At 44.3% G+C, this 22,680-nt stretch overlaps 2 protein-coding genes across 4 annotated transcripts; both read right to left on the bottom strand.

Annotated features, from left to right (window-relative positions):
• Positions 1–1,896: 1,896 nt before the first annotated feature.
• On the bottom strand, positions 1,897–7,162 carry LOC116358798 (zinc finger protein 709-like). 2 transcript variants are annotated; one of them, XM_031810990.1, is made up of 3 exons: positions 7,041–7,162; positions 5,971–6,550; positions 1,897–5,658 (listed from the first exon to the last, which is right to left on the bottom strand). In XM_031810990.1, the coding sequence occupies exons 2-3, from the start codon at positions 6,490–6,492 to the stop codon at positions 3,556–3,558; spliced, it is 2,625 nt and encodes an 874-aa protein (XP_031666850.1). In that variant the 5' UTR covers positions 6,493–6,550; positions 7,041–7,162; the 3' UTR covers positions 1,897–3,555. The 2 variants fall into 2 exon arrangements, with proteins under 2 accessions (XP_031666850.1, XP_031666849.1); XM_031810989.1 differs by lacking the exon at positions 7,041–7,162 and having other exon boundaries at positions 1,898–5,658; positions 5,971–6,730.
• A 7,162-nt stretch (positions 7,163–14,324) lies between these two features.
• LOC116358799 (zinc finger protein 665-like) lies at positions 14,325–21,887 on the bottom strand. Of its 2 annotated transcripts, XM_031810993.1 has the most exons (3): positions 21,483–21,887; positions 17,802–18,372; positions 14,325–16,673 (listed from the first exon to the last, which is right to left on the bottom strand). In XM_031810993.1, the coding sequence occupies exons 2-3, from the start codon at positions 18,312–18,314 to the stop codon at positions 14,667–14,669; spliced, it is 2,520 nt and encodes an 839-aa protein (XP_031666853.1). In that variant the 5' UTR covers positions 18,315–18,372; positions 21,483–21,887; the 3' UTR covers positions 14,325–14,666. The 2 variants fall into 2 exon arrangements, with proteins under 2 accessions (XP_031666853.1, XP_031666851.1); XM_031810991.1 differs by lacking the exon at positions 21,483–21,887 and having other exon boundaries at positions 17,802–19,343.
• Between the last annotated feature and the right edge of the window lie 793 nt (positions 21,888–22,680).

Raw genomic sequence — 22,680 nt, forward strand, 5'->3', positions numbered from 1 at the left:
CTAATACTACCCATACAACCTCTACTACTACTACCCATACTACCTCTACTACTACTACCCATACTACCTCTTCTACTACTACCCATACTACCTCTTCTACTACTACCCATACTACCTCTACTACTACCCATACTACCTCTACTACTACCCATACTACCTCTTCTACTACTACCCATACTACCTCTACTACTACTACCCATACTACCTCTACTACCACTACTACTACTACCCATACTACCTCTTCTACTACTACTACCCATACTACCTCTTCTACTACTACCCATACGACCTCTACTACTACTACCCATACTACCTCTACTACTACTACCCATACTACCTCTTCTACTACTACCCATACTACCTCTACTACTACTACCCATACTACCTCTACTACTACCCATACTACCTCTACTACTACTACCCATACTACCTCTACTACTACTACCCATACTACCTCCTACTTACCCATACTACCTCTACTACTACTACCCATACTACCTCTACTACTACTACCCATACTACCTCTACTACTACTACCCATACTACCCTCTACTACTACTACCATACTACCTCTACTACTACTACACCCATACTACCTCTTCTACTACTACCCATACTACCTCTACTACTACTACCCATACTACCTCTACTACTACTACCCATACTACTTTACTACTACACCCATACTACCTCTACTACTACTACCCATACTACCTCTACTACTACTACCCATACTACCTTTACTACTACTACCATACTACCTCTACTACTACTACCCATACTACCTCTACTACCCATACACCTCTACTACTACTACCCATACTACCTCTACTACTACTACCCATACTACTACTACTACTACTACCCATACTACCTCTACTACTACCCATAACCTCTACTACTACTACCCTACACCTCTACTAACCCATACTACCTCTACTACTACTACCCATACTACCTCTACTACTACTACCTACTACCTCTACTACTACTTACCCATACTACCTCCTACTACTACTACCCACCCATACTACCTCTACTACTACTACCCATACTACCTCTAACTTACTACCCATACTACCTCTACTACTACTACCCATACTACCTCTACTACTACTACCCATACTACCTCTACTACTACTACCCATACTACCTCTACTACTACTACCCATACTACCTCTACTACTACTACCCATACTACCTCTACTACTACTACCCATACTACCCTCTACTACTACTACCCATACTACCTCTACTACTACTACCCATACTACCTCTACTACTACTACCCATACTACCTCTACTACTACTACCCATACTACCTCTACTACTACTACCCATACTATCTCTACTACTACCCCATACTACCTCTACTACTACCCATACTACCTCTACTACTACTACCCATACTACCTCTACTACTACTACCCATACTACCTCTACTACTACTACCCATACTACCTCTACTACTACTACCCATACTACCTCTACTACTACTACCCATACTACCTCTACTACTACCCATACTACCTCTACTACAACTACCCATACTACCTCTACTACTACTACCCATACTACCTCTACTACTACTACCTCTACTACCCATACTACCCATACTACCTACTACTACCCATACTACCTCTACTACTACTACCCATACTACCTCTACTACTACTACCCATACTACCTCTACTACTACTACTACCCATACTACCTCTACTACCCCTACTACTACTACCCATACTACCTCTACTACTACTACCCATACTACCTCTACTACCCATACTACCTCTACTACTACTACCCATACTACCTCTACTACTACTACCTCTACTACTACTACCCATACTACCCATACTACTACTACTACCCATACTACCTCTACTACTACAACCCATACTACCCATACTACTACTACTACCCATACTACCTCTACTACTACTTGTTATTGACTGGACTCTTATTGTTGTTATGTACTGTATTGTGGAGGGAACTAGCACATTCACATTTCCCTGCATCTTTTATACCTGCTGTGAACTGTGTCTGTGACCAATACAATTTGATTTGACTGTCAACCCGTTCATACAAAAAAACTCCTAGGCAAGAATGTGATCAGAGTAAAATAATTTATGTTTGAAACAGACAAAGTGCAATACCTTTCCCAGTAATATATATATACAGGAAACACTGCTATGGAATTCTATGGAGTCATTTAGAATGTTTGAAGACGAGCCTTTCAGAACCTGGAATCAGAACCTGGAATCAGAACCTGGAACTGATCCAATACTTTGTCCAGTGACAGGAGGTCAGTTGTATCGAGTTCTACTTCATGGGCGGGTGTCCCGATTCTCCACAAGTGTGACAAATTTGAACACTTTGGGAGAATCTTCAATTGCCTTTGATTCCTCGCGTCCTCTCTCCTCGCCTCCTTCTCAAAACCCATTGGATAAGAAAGTCAGAGCGGATGGGGAACCTCTGACCTTCTCATCCAATGGGTTTTTGAGAAGCCGACGCGAAGAAATTGAGATTCTCCTATTCTGGAATGGATTTGACCAATGGTGGAAGCTCTCTTCAGCCCGATGCTTGTAACAATCCCCTGCGTTTAGATCCATGTCGGAACGGTCAGGGCCAAACGGGATGTGATAGGTAAAGGGTGTGGGGGGGGTTCTAAGTCTAGGGTTCTGTTCCAATACCTTTACAGAGATGCACAGTAGAGCTGCGGGCGATATGGTCACAAATCTCCATATCGTCATAAATTGCCTGAACTGATGTGGATAACGACATACAGAACAATACATTTATAACATCAACGAGCACCACGGTAATTAATCAATTATCCTTTTAAAAATACTACTACTAGTTGGATGGTTCTAGCCATGAATTGTCCCATGAACAATCAGCCATATTAACAAACTTGTTTCATTTGAAACGTTCTAGTGTATAGGGTTATTTGGGGCAGCAGGGTAGCCTAGTGGTTAGAGCGTTGGACTCATAACCGAAAGGTTGCTAGTTCAAATCCCCGAGCTGACAAAATTACAACATTTATCGTAATGAATGACAGAGCAAAACGCTGTTCTGTCGTTCTGCCCCTGAACAGGCAGTTAACCTACTGTTCCTAGGCTGTCATTGAAAATAAGAATTTGCTCCTAACTGACTTGCCTAGTTAAAAAAAGGTTAAATAAAGGTGAAATTTTAAAAAATTACAACATTTATCGTAATGAATGACAGAGCAAAACGCCCTGCAATAAGTGATTGGTATGTTCGCTGTAGATCATTCTGGGTTTAATGTCCCAGCTCTAGTACATGTAGTCTTGTGGTAGCACAGCTGGATACTCTATGTATGCCTCAGCCTCCCCAATGGAGACCAGGGTTCAATCCCTGCATCTACTCTTCACTGTCTTCCCTCCTCATCTGTCTCCCCCTCTACTTCTAACCTGTCTCCATTAAAAACAATTACAACATCAAATATACCACCCCTAAAAAACACATGCTTCACATCTTGTTTCCTTGAAGTAGTAAACACACCTATAATGGATTGGACAGGTGTAAACCAGGTTACAATGGAGTGTGATGTGGGTAGGGATAAGGGACATGCTGATTTGGTGGTAGGTAGGGATTAGGGAGTCTTGGGACAGAGACAGGCTGAGTTTGCCTGTGTGTCTCCTGATGTTTCTTCAGACTGCTCAACTGGGCGAAGGCTTTATCACACAAGCGGCATTGGAACGGTTTCTCTCCTGTGTGGGTCCGCCGGTGGTTTTTCAGGACATTCCCGTCACGAAACCTCCTCCCGCAGTCAGGGCATTGGTACGGTTTCTCTCCAGTGTGGATTCGCAGGTGAAGAGTGCAGTGGCTCTTACTTGTGAAGCTCTTGTCACAGTAAGTACAGCAGTAAGGTTTCTCACCCGCATGAATCCGGAGATGAAGTTTTAAACTCCCTGTCAGAGAGAAACTCTTCCCACACTGAGGGCAAAGGTAAGGCCTCTCTCCAGTGTGCTTCCTCTGGTGGACTAGTAAATTACGTTTAGTGGAGAAGGTCTTGTCGCACTGTGGGCAGTGGACACGGCTGTTGTGGGTCTTCTGCAGGTGATCCTTCAGAAGAGCCTTGGTAGAGAACTTCTCCCCACAGTGGGGGCATGGAAGAGGGCCTTGGTGCATACGGACTGGACCCAGTGTCTCCCCCTTGTGGTTCTTCAGGTGGTGCTGCTTTAACGAGATTGTATGACGAAACTTCATCCCGCACACTGAGCAGTGATAGGGTTTCTCTCCCGTGTGAGTTCTCATGTGTCTCTGTAAGAGTCCTGATTGGGTAAAATCCTTACCGCAACGAGGGCAGACGTACGGTTTCTCCCCGGTATGGATTCTCAGGTGTATTTTAAGATTGTCGGCATATCTGAATCCCCTTCCACATTCAGAGCACACATGTGGGTTCTTCAGAGGATCATTAGGCGGGTGTCGTGTCTTAATGTGTGATTCCAGTCTTTCTGCAGTTATGAAACTCTTCTTACATTGACCACAGCGGTGAGGGTGGTCTGTGTGAACAATTTCCTGGTGATGTACAAGGCTTATTTTTACACGGAAATTCTTCCCACAATCCGAGCAGTGGTAAGGTTTCTCACCTGTGTGGGTTCTGATGTGTTTCTGTAAGTTTCCAGAATCATTGTAGTTCTTCCCACAATGATGGCAGACGTACGGTTTCTCGCCAGTGTGAGTTCTCAGGTGTCTCTTAAGACTGCCAGCCTCACTGAATCCCTTTCCGCATGTAGAGCACACGTGTGGTTTCTCTCCAGTCAAGTTATCTCTGTATCTCTTCAGGTACTGTAGGTGTAGTTTTAGACTTCTTGCTGTGGTAAAATTCTTCCCACAGTGATCACAGATATGGGAGCCATCTCCTGAGAGAGGTTCCTTGCGTTGCTTAGCGTTAGGCGTGCTGCGAAGCTCTCTTGTGTGTTTTCTCTGTTGTAGTCTCTGTTCGCGTGAGGTAGCAAAGCTCATCCCACAGTCGTCAGAGGAGAAATGGTAAGGTTTCTCTCCTGTATGGACGCTCTTCTGAGGGACAACGACCTCCTCTCCTGGGTGAGCTCTTTTGATGTGTTTCTTCAAGCCTCCAGATTCAATAAAGTCCTTCCCACAACGAGGGCAGTGGAAAGGTTTCTCTCCCGTGTGAGTTCTGATGTGTCTCTTTAAGGTTCCAGATTCAGTGAAACCCTTCCCACACTGATAACAAACGTACGGTTTCTCCCCAGTGTGAGTTCTCCAATGTATCTTAAGACTGTAGGCCTGAGAGAATCCCTTTCCGCATTCAGAGCACACGTGTGGTTTCTCTGCAGTGACGGTATCACTGAATCTCTTCAGGTTCTGTAGGTGTAGTTGTAGACTTCTTGCTGTGGTAAAATTCTTCCCACAGTGATCACAGATATGGGAGCCAGGCCTGTCTCCTGAGAGGGTTTTGTGTTGTTCAGCATTAGACCAGCTGTGGGGTTTCTCTCCCGTCTGTGTTGTCTTGTGTATTATATGGCTACTCTGCCCCGGTGTCTTCCTGCAGTCGACCAGCCGCACGGACACCCTCTTCTGACTCTGCAGTAAGATACTACTGGGAAAGGCATGACCTGGAGACTCTGGGCGAGGGGAGAGGGGTGGGGGAGGCTTGTCCTGGAAATCCTTAAAAAAAAGAGACAGACTTAATCAGGGTAATAATCAGGGTAATAATCAGGGTAATAATCAGGGTAATACTCAGGGTAATACTCAGGGTAATACTCAGGTTATAATCAGGGTAATAATCAGGGTAATAATCAGGGTAATAATCTCAAAAGTTTTTCCTTCTTTCTTTCTTTCCCTCTCAACCTTTGACCCCTTTTCAAAAAAACATTGGAGGAGAAATTCCAAGAGGATGAACCTTGAATCTTCTCCTCCAACGCATTTATAGAAGGAGGTCAAGGAATAATTTTATGACTGGGAAAAATAAATACTCACCTCTCTTACTCTCTGCTCTGGAGTGTGCCTCTCTGGATCTGACTCTGCCTCCAGCCCATCGCTAGCCAACCAATCCTTGTCCTCCACGTCCCAGTCTTTGTCGCAGTCTGCAGCGTCGTCATCGGATTGGCTGGAACTCAAGTGTTCCGCCTTCAGTCCATTGCTAGGCAACCAATCGATGTCCTCCTTGTCGCATTCTTCGTCATAGTCGATAGCATCATCATCATCGGACTTGCTGGGACTAATTTGTGCCCCACTAGCATCCTCCAGCATCCTTCTGATGTCCTCTTTCAGATGGAGTAACCAAGACATTCCCTGCTCCTCTGATTTGATTGAATCCGTATTGTCCCACATTTCCTCCATGACTTTACGCCTTAATAAGCGATGATTCATCCCTTTAATTTCAGATCCATCTTTGCCATGACGTTCACACAGGTAGCGTAAATTGTCCACGGTTAAAGTGAATAAACTCTGTTCAATTTCATCAATCAACGTTTCCTTCTCTGAACTGAGTGGATTCATATTGTCCTGCTCGTGTGGCAACAACGACAATGCAGTCAATGGCAGGACTTTAGAGAACCTGTAAAAAAAAGATGTACACATCAAAACACTCATCTGTAACTTCATGTCCTCATTAGCTGATATTTAAAACACGTCACCAGGCGTTGTGAGATCTGGCAGCCGTCTACAAAGAAGCCTGGGACGTGACCGTTGCTTTGTTAGCCGTTTAGCAAGTTAGCTGGCTACTTAGCTTAGCTAGCTATTCTGTTCACGTTGTGTAGGGGACCCAAGTCAGTTCAATCGATTTACAGATCCTGGAAATACACATTCACAGCTTGAACGTGTAGCAAAGTTGGGAAAATAAACCTCATCTTACAGTATACAATAAACACTACAACAGATCTAACTAGATAGCGGTGTACAAAGCAGCTTCACGTTAGCGTAGCTAGATCAGCATGTGCTAACTTAGCTAGCTACCCATGTGGACCTAGCCATCTAGCAGCTATATCGCTGACTATGCATATCTACAAAGCGAATATAAATGGTCTATATATGTATTTATAATATACCTGGCTGTTTTTAATTACTCTGATCATATAGTCTGTGATTTTCCTTCTGATGTTTACATTTTGACCACAATTCTACTGGCAGCAGTTCGATGACGTCGCATTCTGCTTCTTCTTCTTCTTCTTTGGGATCTAACGCCGGTTGGCATCCAATATGTTGCATTACGGACCCCAACTGGACTTTAATATACATCCATGATACTTTGTGATACAAAACGGGAAAAGGGGGAAATTAAAAAAGTATAAAATAAAATATATTTTTTAAACCCTTCCGACTAACCCAACACTCATTCATAACCGCAGGGCTCTCCAGAGGATGGTGCGGTCTGCACAACGCATCACCGGGGGCAAACTACCTGCCCTCCAGGACACCTACAGCACCTGTTGTCACAGGAAGGCCAGAAATATCATCAAGGACATCAACAACCCGAGCCACTGCCTGCTCACCCCGCTTTCAGCCAATCAGCATGCAGGACCCGAAATACCCGGTTTGTAATTTAAAATAACTTTATAATCTCGTAGGCTTTTTCATTCAAGTTTAATTCATCCCGGGTTATATCACACAAAGATGGTTCAGTAGAGGTCTTTGAAGCAGTGCAGTTTCACTCTCTCTGTCTCTCTCTCTCTCTCTCTTGTGAAAATGCTTTCTGGTTGCACAATATTTCAAAATGTAGCCTAATCGCAGCAAAAACTCTGTATTGAAAGCAACTCTGTATTGAAAGCAACAAGTGTTGTTTCTATTGGAGAGAAAAGGATCAACCAGTGTTGTTTCTATTGGAGAGAAAAGGATCAACCAGTGTTGTTTCTATTGGAGAGAAAAGGATCAACCAGTGTTGTTTCTATTGGAGAGAAAAGGATCAACCAGTGTTGTTTCTATTGAAGAGAAAAGGATCAACCAGTGTTGTTTCTCCTGGAGAGAAAATGTCTTTCTGTTCTGAATTGTATTCAATAATGATCAAAGGGCACTCACGTTGGTCATTCAAGGTGAGTGTATAGGCCTATACACTAAATGTAGCCATCTGTTAGATATCAATTACATGGCTAACTATCAGTGATATTAGGCTGTATTTAGAGTTAGCAATTCAGCTAACCACTTCCTCAGGTGGTGGATTAGCGCCAAATGAATTAGTCCATGTGATATAAGTGGCCAAAAAATATGAAGGAAAATGAATCTCTATTGAAGAACAAAAAATAATAAAAATAATAATAGCAGCAATTGCTCAATTGTCAAAACAAAAACGAATGTTAATCACAGGTTTAGTTTGCACATAAACATTTCTGGAATCATGCATTGGTGCTTGGACATGATGTTAGAATACACCTGTTTATTTGTTGCATCACAACATTCTAGTAGCCCTATTCTAGAACACTTCCAAATGACTCCATAAGATGAGGAGGCTTCTAATTGTGATACGACCAAATCACGGGCTGATGCCACCAACTGAACATGTTAGTATGGAGTCCTCTCTGTAACTATGCTTTTAGAATAGAACATGTGAATTTCAGGATCTTTAGACTATGCTCTCACACTAGTCCCCAGTGTGGAAATACTACAACAACTACAACAAAATGCTAGTGTAACGGATGTGAAACGGCTAGCTTAGTTAGCGGCGGTGCGCGCTAAATAGCGTTTCAATCGGTGACGTCACTTGCTCTGAGACCTTGAAGTAGTTGTTCCCCTTGCTCTGCAATTGCCGCGGCTTTTGTGGAGCGATGGGTAACTATGCTTCCTGGGTGACTGTTGTTGATGTGTGCAGGTCCCTGGTTCGCGCCCAGATATGGGCGAGGGAACGGTCTAATGTTATACTTGTTACACTATATTAAGTGAATGTTTTTAAAAGGTTTAAAAATATTTCTGGGTGTTAAAGAAGGGAAAGTAATCCAATTGTAATCAGATTACGTTACTCATTTAGAGTAATCCAGAGGATTATAACTGCAATCCATGTAACTGCAATCAGCAACGAGTTACATTTTTCAAGTAATCCGCCCAATCCCAATCCTAATCTTACTTCCTTTACACACACTGTATATAGACTTTTCTATTGTGTTATTGACTGTACGTTTGTTTATTCCATGTGTAACTCTGTGTTGTTGTTTGTGTCGCACTGCTTTGCTTTATCTTGGACAGGTCGCAGTTGTAAATGAGAACTTGTTATTAACTGGCCACGTGGTTAAATAAAATGTGAAATAAATCAATAAAAACTACCCGTAGGCAATATCCAAATGTGCAAAAGTAACCTAAATAGGTAAAATTACCAGAGATTCTCATGTGGCCAATTGTATTAGGTCATTGGTATTTATATTGAATGTTATATTTCGGCATCTCTGAGCAAATATTGGTGATCAATATTCATTTCCGGGCATTGTTGTAAACTATAGTCTAATCATATTTAAGTTCATTTCCTTGGAAAGATAACAGGCAGTCTAATCTATTTCATTGATACCACACATACAGGTGCACTTGGTTGACGACATGGGCTCATGCTGCATTCAAGACAACTGGGAACTCAGGAATCTCCGACCTCCGACTTCAGTGCGTTCAAGACAACTGGGAAAAATCACTTTGAATGGTCATCCAACTTGGAATTCCAAATCGGAATCTTGGGCCTCCTCTAAGAGCTCAGACTTTCCGACTTGAAGATCACTGACGTCATGATTTTACCTTTTTTTCCCAGAGTTCCCATGTCACGTTCAAAACAACTGGGAAAATACGAGCTCAAATCATCATGTCAGTGATCATCAGGTCGGAAAGTCGGGGGTGCAAAACGCACATAACGCATACAAATCATTTGGGTACTGTTAAATCAATGAAGGTAGCTAGAAGTGGACTTCAGATGATTTTCTATGTTTCTTCCGCCCAGAAGGTAAAGGTGCTTCGCGTCATGCGCTCGGGACAAGACCTGTGACTTACCTTGCTCTCCGGAGCAGGGTGCCTTTGAAAGGAGTGGTTACTGGGGTGGCGTTAAGTGTTGAGGTGGAGCAACTGAAATGGAAGATTCCCTGTGTCTGTGACGCCCATCGTTTGGCGTGACGCAGACCCGGTGGCGTTTGGCGTGACGCAGACCCGGTGGCGTTTGGTGTAACGCAGACCCGGTGGCGTTTGGCGTGACGCAAACCCGGTGTCGTTTGGCGTGACGGAGACCCGGTGGCATTTGGCGTGACGCAGACCCGGTGGCGTTTGGCGTGACGCAGACCCGGTGGCATTTGGTGTGACGCAGACCCGGTGGCATTTGGCGTGACACAGACCCGGTGGCGTTTGGCGTGACGCAGACCCGGTGGCGTTTGGCGTGACGCAGACCCGGTGGCGTTTGGTGTGACGCAGACCCGGTGGCGAGCATGGAGAAACTGAGAAGACACCGTCATGCGCTAACCCAGGTCTCTCTTACTCATGCCTTAAACTAAAGACTCATGAATATTCCGTGTCATAATTACATCCAGTGTGATATCAATATTTATAAACTGTCTGGTTTGAGCCCTGAATGCTGATTGGCTGTCAGCCGTTGGTATATCAGACAGTATGACAAAACATGTATTTTTACTGCTCTAATTACATTGGTAACCAGTTTATAACAGCAATAAGGCACCTCGGGGGTTTGTGGTATATGGCCAATATACCTCCGCTAAGGGCTGTATCCGGGCACTCCGCTTTGCATCGAGCCCTTAGTTCGTGGTATATTAGCAATATACCACACCCCTCCCCCTCGTGCCTTACTGCTTAAATATATACTAAGCTGTAGATAGGGTATTGCAATGTAGTCTACATCTTAGATTTACATTTGACAGGACTAATGGTTGCTAGGGAGTTGTCTAGATAATCATAAAAAAAACTGTACAGACAGAAAACAGCCTAATGGTTGCTAGGGAGTTGTCTAGATAATCATTTAAAAAAATGTTAAACAGAAAACAGCTTCAGTCTGGGTTTGGAACATTTTTTTATTTCTCACAAAAATGTGTTAAATTATAAATCGCTGGTGGTGTTTATAAATGTTATTAACCCCCCTAAAAATAAAAATAAACTAGTATTTCTTTAGTGGTCTTATTAATGAATCGTGGCCCCTCTGCAGTTCCACAGCTCTGTAGTTGGACACAACCACGTATCTGAATAAAGCAGAATGTTTTAAATTACAAACAAACAAACACCACAACATACAATTTGACCCACATTTGTCATTTTGAATTTTTATTTTATTTTTTATTTCACCTTTATTTAACCAGGTAGGCTAGTTGAGAACAAGTTCTCATTTGCAACTGCGACCTGGCCAAGAATGAACTGGTCAAGGCAAAGATGGCGGATAAATGTAAGATGAACGACTCAAGCCGTTTAACCATTGTCTATTTAAGTGGGTGGCTCTCCCAATAGACACCAAATGCGAGTCTGGACTACTTAGTTCATTGACTTCCATTGAAACGGAAACATTTGGGAGTGGGATGTCTCGATTCAATCATAATTAGTGCCCTCTATCATACAGAGTGTAGGGCATTAGGCTCTGGTCATAATTAGTCCCCTCTATCATACAGAGTGTAGGGCATTAGGCTCTGGTCATAATTAGTGCCCTCTATCGTACAGAGTGTAGGGCATTAGGCTCTGGTCATAATTAGTGCCCTCTACCGTACAGAGTGTAGGGCATTAGGCTCTGGTCATAATTAGTCCCCTCTATCGTACAGAGTGTAGGGCATTAGGCTCTGGTCATAATTAGTGACCTCTATCGTACAGAGTGTAGGGCATTAGGCTCTGGTCATAATTAGTGCCCTCTATCGTACATTAGTGCCCTCTATCGTACAGAGTGTAGGGCATTAGGCTCTGGTCATAATTAGTGCCCTCTATCGTACAGTGTGCCATTTTGGACAGAATCAAAGGCAGTGTTCCAGTACTTCAGGAAATGCTTCCTCCCAATCTATTTGCATCAGTTGGTAACCAGATATATAGAGTGATTCCTCATGAAACACAGACAACAACAACAACAACGACTGGACGCAGACATCCATTCTAATTCTTTTCCACGTTGGTTCAATGTAATTGTCATTGAAATGACGTAGAAACAGCGTTTATTCAACCGGTGTGTGTCCAGTGGGGTTTTGGGGGTTGTAACTAAATGTCATCCATAGAATGGTCATTTGGAGGAAGGATTGTTTACCTATGTTTGAGATTCATCTCTAAAAGCATCATTGAGAAATAACTGAACAAAGTTATTAGATTTGGGCCTTACCCAGGCCTTTTGGGGGGGGGGGGGGGGGGGGGGGGGATTTGCCAATTTTTATATGTATATACACACACACACACACACACACACACACACACACACACACACATCACATACACACACACACATCACATACACACATCACACACACACACACACACACACACACATCACACACACACACACACACACACACACACACACACACACACACACACACACACACACACACACACACACACACACACATCACATACACACATCACACACACACACACACACACACACACACACACACACACACACATCACACACACACACATCACACACACACACACACATACACATCACACACACACATCACACACACACACACACACACATCACACACACACACACACACACACATACACATCACACACACACACACATCTCACACACACACACATACACATCACACACACACATCACACACACACACACACACACACACACACACACACACATCACACACACACACACACACACACACACACACACACACACACATCACATACACACATCACAGTTCAAAAGTTTGGGGTCACTTAGAAATGTCCTTGTTTTTGGCTGGCCTTCTAGGCAGAGTTGCAAAGAAAAAGCCATATATCAGACTGGTCGATACAAATAAAAGATTAAGATGGGCAAAAGAACAGACACTGGACAGAGGAACTCTGCCTAGAAGGCCAGCATCCCGGAGTCGCCTCTTCACTGTTGACATTGAGACTGGTGTTTTGCGGGTACTGTTTAATGAAGCTGCCAGTTGAGGACTTGTGATGCGTCTGTTTCTCAAACTAGACACTCTAATGTACTTGTCCTCTTGCTCAGTTGTGCACCGGGTCCTCCCACTCCTCTTTCTATTCTGGTTAGGGCCAGTTTGCGCTGTTCTGTGAAGGGAGTAGTACACAGCGTTGTACGAGATCTTCAGATTCTTGGTAATTTTTCGCATGGAATAGCCTTCATTTCTCAGAACAAGAATAGACAAGAATGAGTCTAAGAAGAAAGTTCTTTGTTTCTGGCCATTTTGAGCCTGTAATCAAACCCACAAATGCTGATGCTCCAGATACTCAACGAGTCTAAAGAAGGCCAGTTTTATTGCTTCTTTAACATGTTATATTAAACACCTGCTCTATCCATGACAGACTGACCAGGTGAAAGTTATGATCCATTGTTGATGTCACTTGTTAAAACCACTTTAAATCAGTGTAGCTGAAGGGGAGGAGACGGGTTAAAGAAGGATTTTTTAAAGCGTTGAGACATGTATGTATGTGTGCCATTCAGCTGGTGAATGGGCAAGAAGAAAAGGAGTCAGGCTACACCGATTGTCAAGACCTGCAACGCTTCTGGGTGTGTCATGCTCAACAGCTTCCTGTGTGTATCAAGAATGGTCCACCAACCAAAGGAAGGGTTCAGCCAACTGGACACAACAGTGGGAAGCATTGGAGTCAACATGGACCAACATCCCTGTGGAACGCTTTCCACACCTTGTAGAGTCAACATGGACCAGCATCCCTGTGGAATGCTTTCTACACCTTGTGGAGTCAACATGGACCAGCATCCCTGTGGAATGCTTTCTACACCTTGTGGAGTCAACATGGACCAGCATCCCTGTGGAACGCTTTCTACACCTTGTGGAGTCAACATGGACCAGCATCCCTGTGGAACGCTTTCCACACCTTGTAGAGTCAACATGGACCAGCATCCCTGTGGAATGCTTTCTACACCTTGTGGAGTCAACATGGACCAGCATCCCTGTGGAACGCTTTCTACACCTTGTGGAGTCAACATGGACCAGCATCCCTGTGGAACGCTTTCTACACCTTGTGGAGTCAACATGGACCAGCATCCCTGTGGAACGCTTTCTACACCTTGTAGAGTCAACATGGACCAGTATCCCTGTGGAACGCTTTCTACACCTTGTGGAGTCAACATGGACCAGCATCCCTGTGGAACGCTTTCTACACCTTGTAGAGTCAACATGGACCAGCATCCCTGTGGAACGCTTTCTACACCTTGTGGAGTCAACATGGACCAGCATCCCTGTGGAACGCTTTCTACACCTTGTAGAGTCCATTCCCCGACAAACTGAGGATGTTCTGAGGGCAAAATGGGGTGCAACTCAATATTAGGAAGGTGTTCATGTTTTATTCTATGGATTATATTGTGTGAATTTCCCCTGTACTCGGAAAGCTTCTAGGCCTTCATGTGTTTCTTTAGCTAATCGAAATCACAGGCCTCCAACCTCAGCAAAGCTATAAACCCCCCCCCCCCAAAAAAACTATACAATGATGCTGTGGTCTATCAGCTACATAGTTTGCCTCATGGTATTTTTCTGTCTGGGTATCGTAAGGAATCCCTCTTTAAGGGATTGGACAGGTGATAAACCAGGTTACCATTGAGTCTGTGATGGGTAGGGATAAGGGACATGCTGATTGGGTGGTGGGTAGGGATTAGGGAGTCTTGGGACAGAGACAGGCTGTGTTAGCCTGTGTGTGTCCTGATGTTTCTTCAGACTGCTCCACTGGGCGAAGGCTTTATCACACACGTGGCACTGGAACGGTTTCTCTCCTGTGTGGGTCCGCCGGTGGTTTTTCAAGACATTCCCGTCACGAAACCTCCTCCCGCAGTCAGGGCATTGGTACGGTTTCTCTCCAGTGTGGATTCGCAGGTGTAGAATGCAGTGGCTCTTACTTGTGAAGCTCTTGTCACAGTATGTACAGCAGTAAGGTTTCTCACCCGCATGAATCCGGAGATGAAGTTTTAAACTCCCTGTCAGGGAGAAACTCTTCCCACACTGAGGGCAAAGGTAAGGCCTCTCTCCAGTGTGCTTCCTCTGGTGGACTAGTAAACTACCTTTAGTGGTGAAGGTCTTGTCGCACTGTGGGCAGTGGACTCTGCTTTTGTGAGTCTTCTGAATGTGACCCTTTAAAAGAGCCTTGGTAGAGAACTTCTCCCCACAGTGGGGGCATGGAAGAGGGCCTTGGTGCATACGGACTGGACCCAGTGTCTCCCCCTTGTGGTTCTTCAGGTGGTGCTGCTTTAGCGAGATTGTATGGCGAAACTTCATCCCGCACACCAAGCAGTGGTAAGGTGTCTCTCCCGTGTGCGTTCTCATGTGTCTCTGTAAGAGTCCAGATTGAGTAAAATCCTTACCGCAACGAGGGCAGACGTACGGTTTCTCCCCGGTATGGATTCTCACGTGTCTTTTAAGACTACCGGCCTCACCGAAACCCCTTCCACATTCAGAGCACACGTGTGGCTTTTTCAGAGGATCATTTGGCGGATGCCGGGTTTGCATGTGTGATTCCAGTTTAGATTCACTTACGAAGCTCTTCATACAGTGACCACAGCGGTGAGGGTGGTCTGTGTGAACAACTTCCCGGTGATGTACAAGGCTTATTTTTTCACGAAAATTCCTACCGCATTCCGAGCAGTGGTAAGGTTTCTCACCTGTGTGAGTCCTGATGTGTCTCTGCAAGTTTCCAGAATCATTGTAGTTCTTTCCACAATGATGGCAGACGTACGGTTTCTCCCCAGTGTGAGTTCTCAGGTGTCTCTTAAGACTGCTAGCCTCACTGAATCCCTTTCTGCATGTAGAGCACACGTGTGGTTTCTCTCCAGTCAAGTTATCTCTGTATCTCTTCAGGTACTGTAAGTGTCGTTTTAGACTGCGTGCTGTGATAAAACTCTTCCCACAATGATCACAGATATGGGAGCCATCTCCTGAGAGGGGTTCCTTACGTTGCTTAGCATTAGGCGTGCTGCAAAGCTTCTCTCTTGTGTGTATTCTCTGGTGTACTCTGCGTTTGCGTGAGGTAACGAAGCTCATCCCACAGTCGTCAGAGGAGCAATGGTAAGGTTTCTCTCCCGTAAGGACGCTCTTCACAACGACCTTCTCTCCTGGGTGAGTTTTTCTCGTGTGTCTCCTTAAGTTTCCAGAATCACTCCAAGCCTTCCCACAATGATGGCAGACGTACGGTTTCTCGCCAGTGTGAGTTCTCAGGTGTCTCTTAAGACTGCCAGCCTCACTGAATCCCTTTCCGCATGTAGAGCACACGTGTGGTTTCTCTCCAGTCAAGTTATCTCTGTATCTCTTCAGGTTCTGTAGGTGTAGTTGTAGACTTCTTGCTGTGGTAAAAGTCTTCCCACAGTGATCACAGATATGGGAGCCAGGCCTGTCTCCTGAGAGGGTTTTGTGTTGTTCAGCATTAGTCCAGCTGTGGGGTTTCTCTCCCGTCTGTGTTGTCTTGTGTATTATATGGCTACTCTGCCCCGGTGTCTTCCTGCAGTCGACCAGCCGCACGGACACTCTTTTCAGACCCAGCAGTAATACGCTACTGGGAGAGGCACGACCTGGGGGCTTCAGGAGGGCGGAGGGTGACGTAGGAAGCTTGTTCTGGAAATCATAAAAATAGAGAGAGAACAAATCAGGGTGGGAAACATTCTCCTACGTGTCTTTCCCTTGACTCTGCTCATCCTTGATTAAAAAAACATTGGAGGATAAAGTCCAAGAGGAGAAACCTGGAATCTTTTCCTCCAATACATTTATAGGAGGAGGAGGACAAGATGGCGCCGACAGACACAGTTGCCTCGTTTCTAGCTACTAGCCAACTTTGCAGTATTTTTGGGGGGTGTTATTTCTGACATATTGGGGGTGTTATTTCTCACATATTGGGGGTGTTGTTTCTGACATATTGGGGGTGTTGTTTCTGACATACTGGGGGTGTTGTTTCTGACATATTGGGGGTGTTATTTCTGACATACTGGGGGTGTTGTTTCTGACATATTGGGGGTGTTATTTCTGACATACTGGGGGTGTTGTTTCTGACATATTGGGGGTGTTATTTCTGACATATTGGGGGTGTTATTTCTGACATATTGGGGGTGTTGTTTCTGACATACTGGGGGTGTTATTTCTGACATACTGGGGGTGTTGTTTCTGACATACTGGGGGTGTTGTTTCTGACATATTGGGGGTGTTGTTTCTGACATACAGGGGGTGTTGTTTCTGACATACTGGGGGGTGTTATTTCTGACATATTGGGGGTGTTATTTCTGACATATTGGAGGTGTTATTTCTGACATATTGGGGGTGTTGTTTCTGACATACTGGGGGTGTTGTTTCTGACATATTGGGGGTGTTGTTTCTGACATACAGGGGGTGTTGTTTCTGACATACTGGGGGGTGTTATTTCTGACATATTGGGGGTGTTATTTCTGACATATTGGAGGTGTTATTTCTGACATATTGGGGGTGTTGTTTCTGACATATTGGGGGTGATGAAGGGAAAAGACTGCCTCTGACATTGCACGTTCTGATATTTCTTAATTTCTTAATTATTTTTCATATATTATTACTGTTGGAGCTAGGGAACACAAGTATTTCGCTCCACCTGGGATATCTGAATGTGTGTTTCGCGACCAACAAACCGATTTGAGGACAAGGAATCAAGGATGACATTTATCAAGGAAAGACTGAAACACACATTTTATGACTGGAAAAATAAATACTTGTGTCTCTTACTCTCTGCTCTGGAGTGTGCCTCTCTGGATCTGACTCTGCCTCCAGCCCATCGCTAGCCAACCAAACCTTGTCCTCCACGTCCCAGTCTTTGTCGCAGTCTGCAGCGTCATCATCGGATCGGCTGGAACTCAAGTGTTCCGCCTTCAGTCCATTGCTAGGCAACCAATCGCTGTCCTCCTTGTCGCATTCTTCGTCATAGTCTACAGCATCATCATCATCAGACTGGCTGGGACTAATTGGTGCCCCACTAGCATCCTCCAGCATCCTCCTGATGTCCTCTTTCAGTTGGACTAACCAAGACATTCCCTGCTCCTCTGATTTCATTGACTCCGTATTGTCCCACATTTCCTCCATGACTTTACGCCTTAATAAGCGATGATTCATCCCTTTAATTTCAGATCCATCTTTGCCATGACGTTCACACAGGTAGCGTAAATTGTCCACAGTTAACGTGAATAAACTCTGTTCAATTTCATCAATCAACGTTTCCTTCTCTGAACTGAGTGGATTCATATTGTTCTGCTCGTGTGACAACAATGACAATGCAGTCAATGGCAGGACTTTAGAGAACCTGTAAAAAAAAGATGTACACATCAAAACACTCATCTGTAATTTCATGTTATTATTAGCTGATATTTAAAGGAACAGTTCAGGATTATGGCAATGAGTTTCTTTACTTCCCCAGAGGTAAATGGCCATGTTTAAGTCTCCGCCGTCCAGTATGAAATCAGTTAGAGACATAGTTTCGCGAGCCAATGCTAACTAGCGTTAGCTGTTTCTGTAGACTTCGTCATTGCGCCAACAGTTTCCTTAGACTTCCAGTCATTCTTATGATCCATATCAACACAGGCAGGCTGTAGACTTCGTCATTGCGCTAACAGTTTCCTTAGACTTCCAGTCATTCTTATGATCCATATCAACACAGGCAGGCTGTAGACTTCGTCATTGCGCTAACAGTTTCCTTAGACTTCCAGTCATTCTTATGATCCAAATCAACACAGGCTTTCATTGTTTTCAAATATGTAGCCTATTTGACTGACAAACCTTAGCTTATTTAACCTTTATTTAACTAGGCAAGTCAGTTAAGAACAAATTCTTATGTACAATGAGGGCCTAGGAACAGTTGAATCAACCGGTTTATCCTCATTAGCTGTGATAACCGTTGACAAGAGGCAGCTTCACAGCAGATGATTCTTCCATCAACCGGTTTATCCTCATTAGCTGTGATAACCGTTGACAACAGGCAGCTTCACAGCAGGAGATTCTTCCATCAACCGGTTTATCCTCATTAGCTGTGATAACCGTTGACAACAGGCAGCTTCACAGCAGATGATTCTTCCATCAACCGGTTTATCCTCATTCGCTGCGATAACCGTTGACAACAGGCAGCTTCATAGCAGGAGATTCTTCCATCATCCTTTCCTTGGCGATACTTTCTTCCTGCTCGACGACATGCTGACCAAACCAGACGCGAGAATCCTATTTCACCTTTATTTTACATAGGCAAGTCAGTTAAGAACAAATTCTTATTTACAACGACGGCCTAGGAACAGTGGGTTAACTGACTTGTTCAGGGGCAGAAGGACAGTTTTTGACCTTGTCAGCTCAGGGATTCGATCCGGCAACCTTTCAGGTTACTGGCTCAACGCTCTAACCACCTGCCTCCCCGTCCTCATTGGTTTTTAGGAGCATATACACACGTGGTTGATTGAAAGATGAACTGAGGTCCACACTCCGGGAGGTTGTAGTAATGCTGTAAAGTTGGTTGTAGTAATGCTGTAAAGTTGGTTGATGAACTGAGGTCCACACTCTGTGAGGTTGTAGTAATTCTGTAAAGTTGGTTGTAGTAATGCTGTAAAGTTGGTTGATGAACTGAGGTCCACACTCCGGGAGGTTGTAGTTAGGCTGTAAAGTTGGTTGCCAACCGCCATATAAAGTCCAAAGAAGAAGAAGCCTTTAGGAAGGAGGAGCCTTTAGGAAGGGAAGGAGGAGAAAGGAATTCCGTTGACCGTTTTGTCTGTGGATTAATTGTCAGAGTTGAGGACCTTGTGCATTTCAGGTAAAATAAACAACCCAATGTTTATATCCCAGGCCAAATTAGCTAGAAACAGCAAGCTAACTAAATATGACAAATTAGCTAGCAACTGCAAGCTAGCTAGCTAAAATGCCATAAATGATTTAAATGCTTTTCGACCTGTCCCCAAATTAATATAATTGGTTCAGAGTTTGTTTTCATATTTCAATCTGCGTGTCCTGATCGTGTCTGGTGTAGGGGTACCAAAATCAACATGCGCGCGTCCTGTTTGGTCAGCATAGGAGCGGCACCGTTGTCTTATAAGCGTATGTGTCCAGTTGCTGGGGTAACGTTTGAATTTAGAAAACACTTAGATATTAAATTTAATATTTTGTTCCAAGAAGTAATCCAACAATGTAAACGCAGCCATCTTGTCTATTCCTCATCCCTCATTTATCGGAGTCAGGTCAGTGTACGCTTGATTGGTGAACACCCACCTGGCTCGTTAACTAATCCACCAATTAAGCGTCACTTTGAATGACACCCACCTGGCTCGACCAATGAGAGCAGATCAGAGACAGAAAAGATGGCGGCGAATACGTCATGGAGCACGACGTGTATTTAATAACGGGAGCATCTTGTGAATTCAATCGTTCTCGCTGCAACTGGACACATGCACCATTCTCTTAAATGTCTCTCCTAATCAAGAACGAAGAAAGTATCGACCAGAAAAAAAGGTTTGGTGGATAAATATCTTGCTATGCAGCTGCCTGAGATCAACGGTTATCACAGCTAATGAGGATAACCCGTTTTGATTCCATTAAATATCACTTTACCTAGCTTTCTGTATTGGTTGGACTCATTGGCTGCATCATTCTGGTGGTTGGCAACAGAACATAAGGTACCACAATATAGCCGGCTTCAGCAACAACAACAAAAAACGTTTTATGTCAACAAAGGCATATGCATGTATAATCTCTAGGAACTATTTACCGAATGTAAAGTTAAATGTGACCCTCTCTATCGAATTAACGTCTGTATCCAACTTTTGTCAGAACAGCACCATGTTGAGTTAGACAGCGGGTTGTCATTAGACCACGCACGTCCTACCACTGTCTACAGAGCAGAGATACGGTGCGGTTCGGACAAAGTTTGGATTCAGACGTTTATTTGATAGTGAGGGTCACATTTCAATTTACGTCTGGTAAATAAGAGTTCCTAGAGATTACACATATGCTTTTGTGTAGCCGGCTATATTGTGGCCAGCCACCAGAACTACTATATGCACAACTCAGGGAGTCCAACCAATACAGACCCCCGATGTTGTGTCCCAAAGCTACACTGTACCATGCATTTCGATGGAACCACTATATACACAAACAAGTATTTTCTGGCAATTTAACCATTCATTTTACCAGCATTGATCCGTGTAGACGCGAGGGGAAAAAGAGACGCTCGCAGCCCGTCTTTTCTCATTCTGCATTATATTCGTGCTTAAAACACTTATCGTATGATTTTGTCCTTTACAGGTCTATATAAAACGTTCTGATATAGCTAACGTTTGAACAAATGCGTTACAACTGTTAACTAGCTAGATAAGCTAGCGATCCATGTGGACCTAGCTACAAAGCGGTTGTAATTTGGCTAGATGTGCATTTATGATCTACCTGGATGCTTTTAATCATATCGTCTGTGTGACGTTTCCCTCCGACGTGTTCTCTTGTTTACCTTTTGACCCAAGAGGGTTTAGATAAGTCTCGCTTTCAACCCAGTCTGTTTTGATGGCAGCAGTTTGATGCCGTCATTTCCGGTATGGGAAGGAAGCCTTGTTCTGAGTTTTTTAAACAGTGGGTTAACTGCCTTGTTCAGGGGCAGAACGACAGATTTGTACCTTGTCAGCTCGGCGATTTGAACTTGCAACCTTCCGGTTACTAGTCCAACGCTCTAACGACTAGGCTACCCAATAGACTTGAATGTCTATTGCCGCCACCTACTGTACAGGGTAGTGAACGAAATAGAAATAAAAATAATTTTGGGGAGGGTGGAGGAAACGACATCATACGCAATAGCAGGGGTACTCAACTCTAAGCCTACGAGGTCTGGGGCCTGTTGGTTTGCTGTTCTACCTGATAATTAATTGCACACACCAAGTGTCCCAGGTCTAAATCAGTCCCTCATTAGAGGGGCACAATGAAACAAAAACTATACAAAAATAGACCCATTAAAAAAACACATCCAGTATTAGGGCGGAACATTCTTCGACAGGACTCTTAAGTCCCAAAGAGCATTCAGTTGCACTTACTTACAATGATGCCAATTGTCTCTGATTAGTTTATGTAGTTTATGACCGTTGCAATAAATTATACAGTCCACCTTTTTTATTTTTTATTTTACCCCCTTTTTCTCCCCAATTTCGTGGTGTCCAATTGTTTTTAGTAGCTACTATCTTGTCTCATCGCTACAACTCCCGTACGGGCTCGGGAGAGACGAACGCGCACTGCGCCCGGCCCGCTGGTGTGCGGATGAGACAAGGATATCCCTACCGGCCAAGCCCTCCGTAACCCGGACGACGCTAGGCCAGTTGCGCGGACCTCCCGGTTACGACAGAGCCTGGGCGCGAACCCAGGGTCTCTGGTGGCACAGCTGGCGCTGCAGTACAGCGCCCTTAACCACTGCGCCACCCGGGAGGCCCAGTCCACCTTTTTAACATGAAATATATCAGGGTCCCTTGGTGCAGAGAAACATTCACTGGTGTAGAGGCTCTACTACCATCGCGTCTTCAACGCCACTCCATCCTTTCCTTATTCCCCACGGTAACCCACGGTAACACACTCGTTCTCACTCTCTGTGTTCTCATCTTCACCC

Source organism: Oncorhynchus kisutch, unplaced genomic scaffold (assembly GCF_002021735.2).
Source record: "Oncorhynchus kisutch isolate 150728-3 unplaced genomic scaffold, Okis_V2 Okis01b-Okis20b_hom, whole genome shotgun sequence".
NCBI classification, from domain to species: Eukaryota; Metazoa; Chordata; class Actinopteri; order Salmoniformes; family Salmonidae; genus Oncorhynchus; species Oncorhynchus kisutch.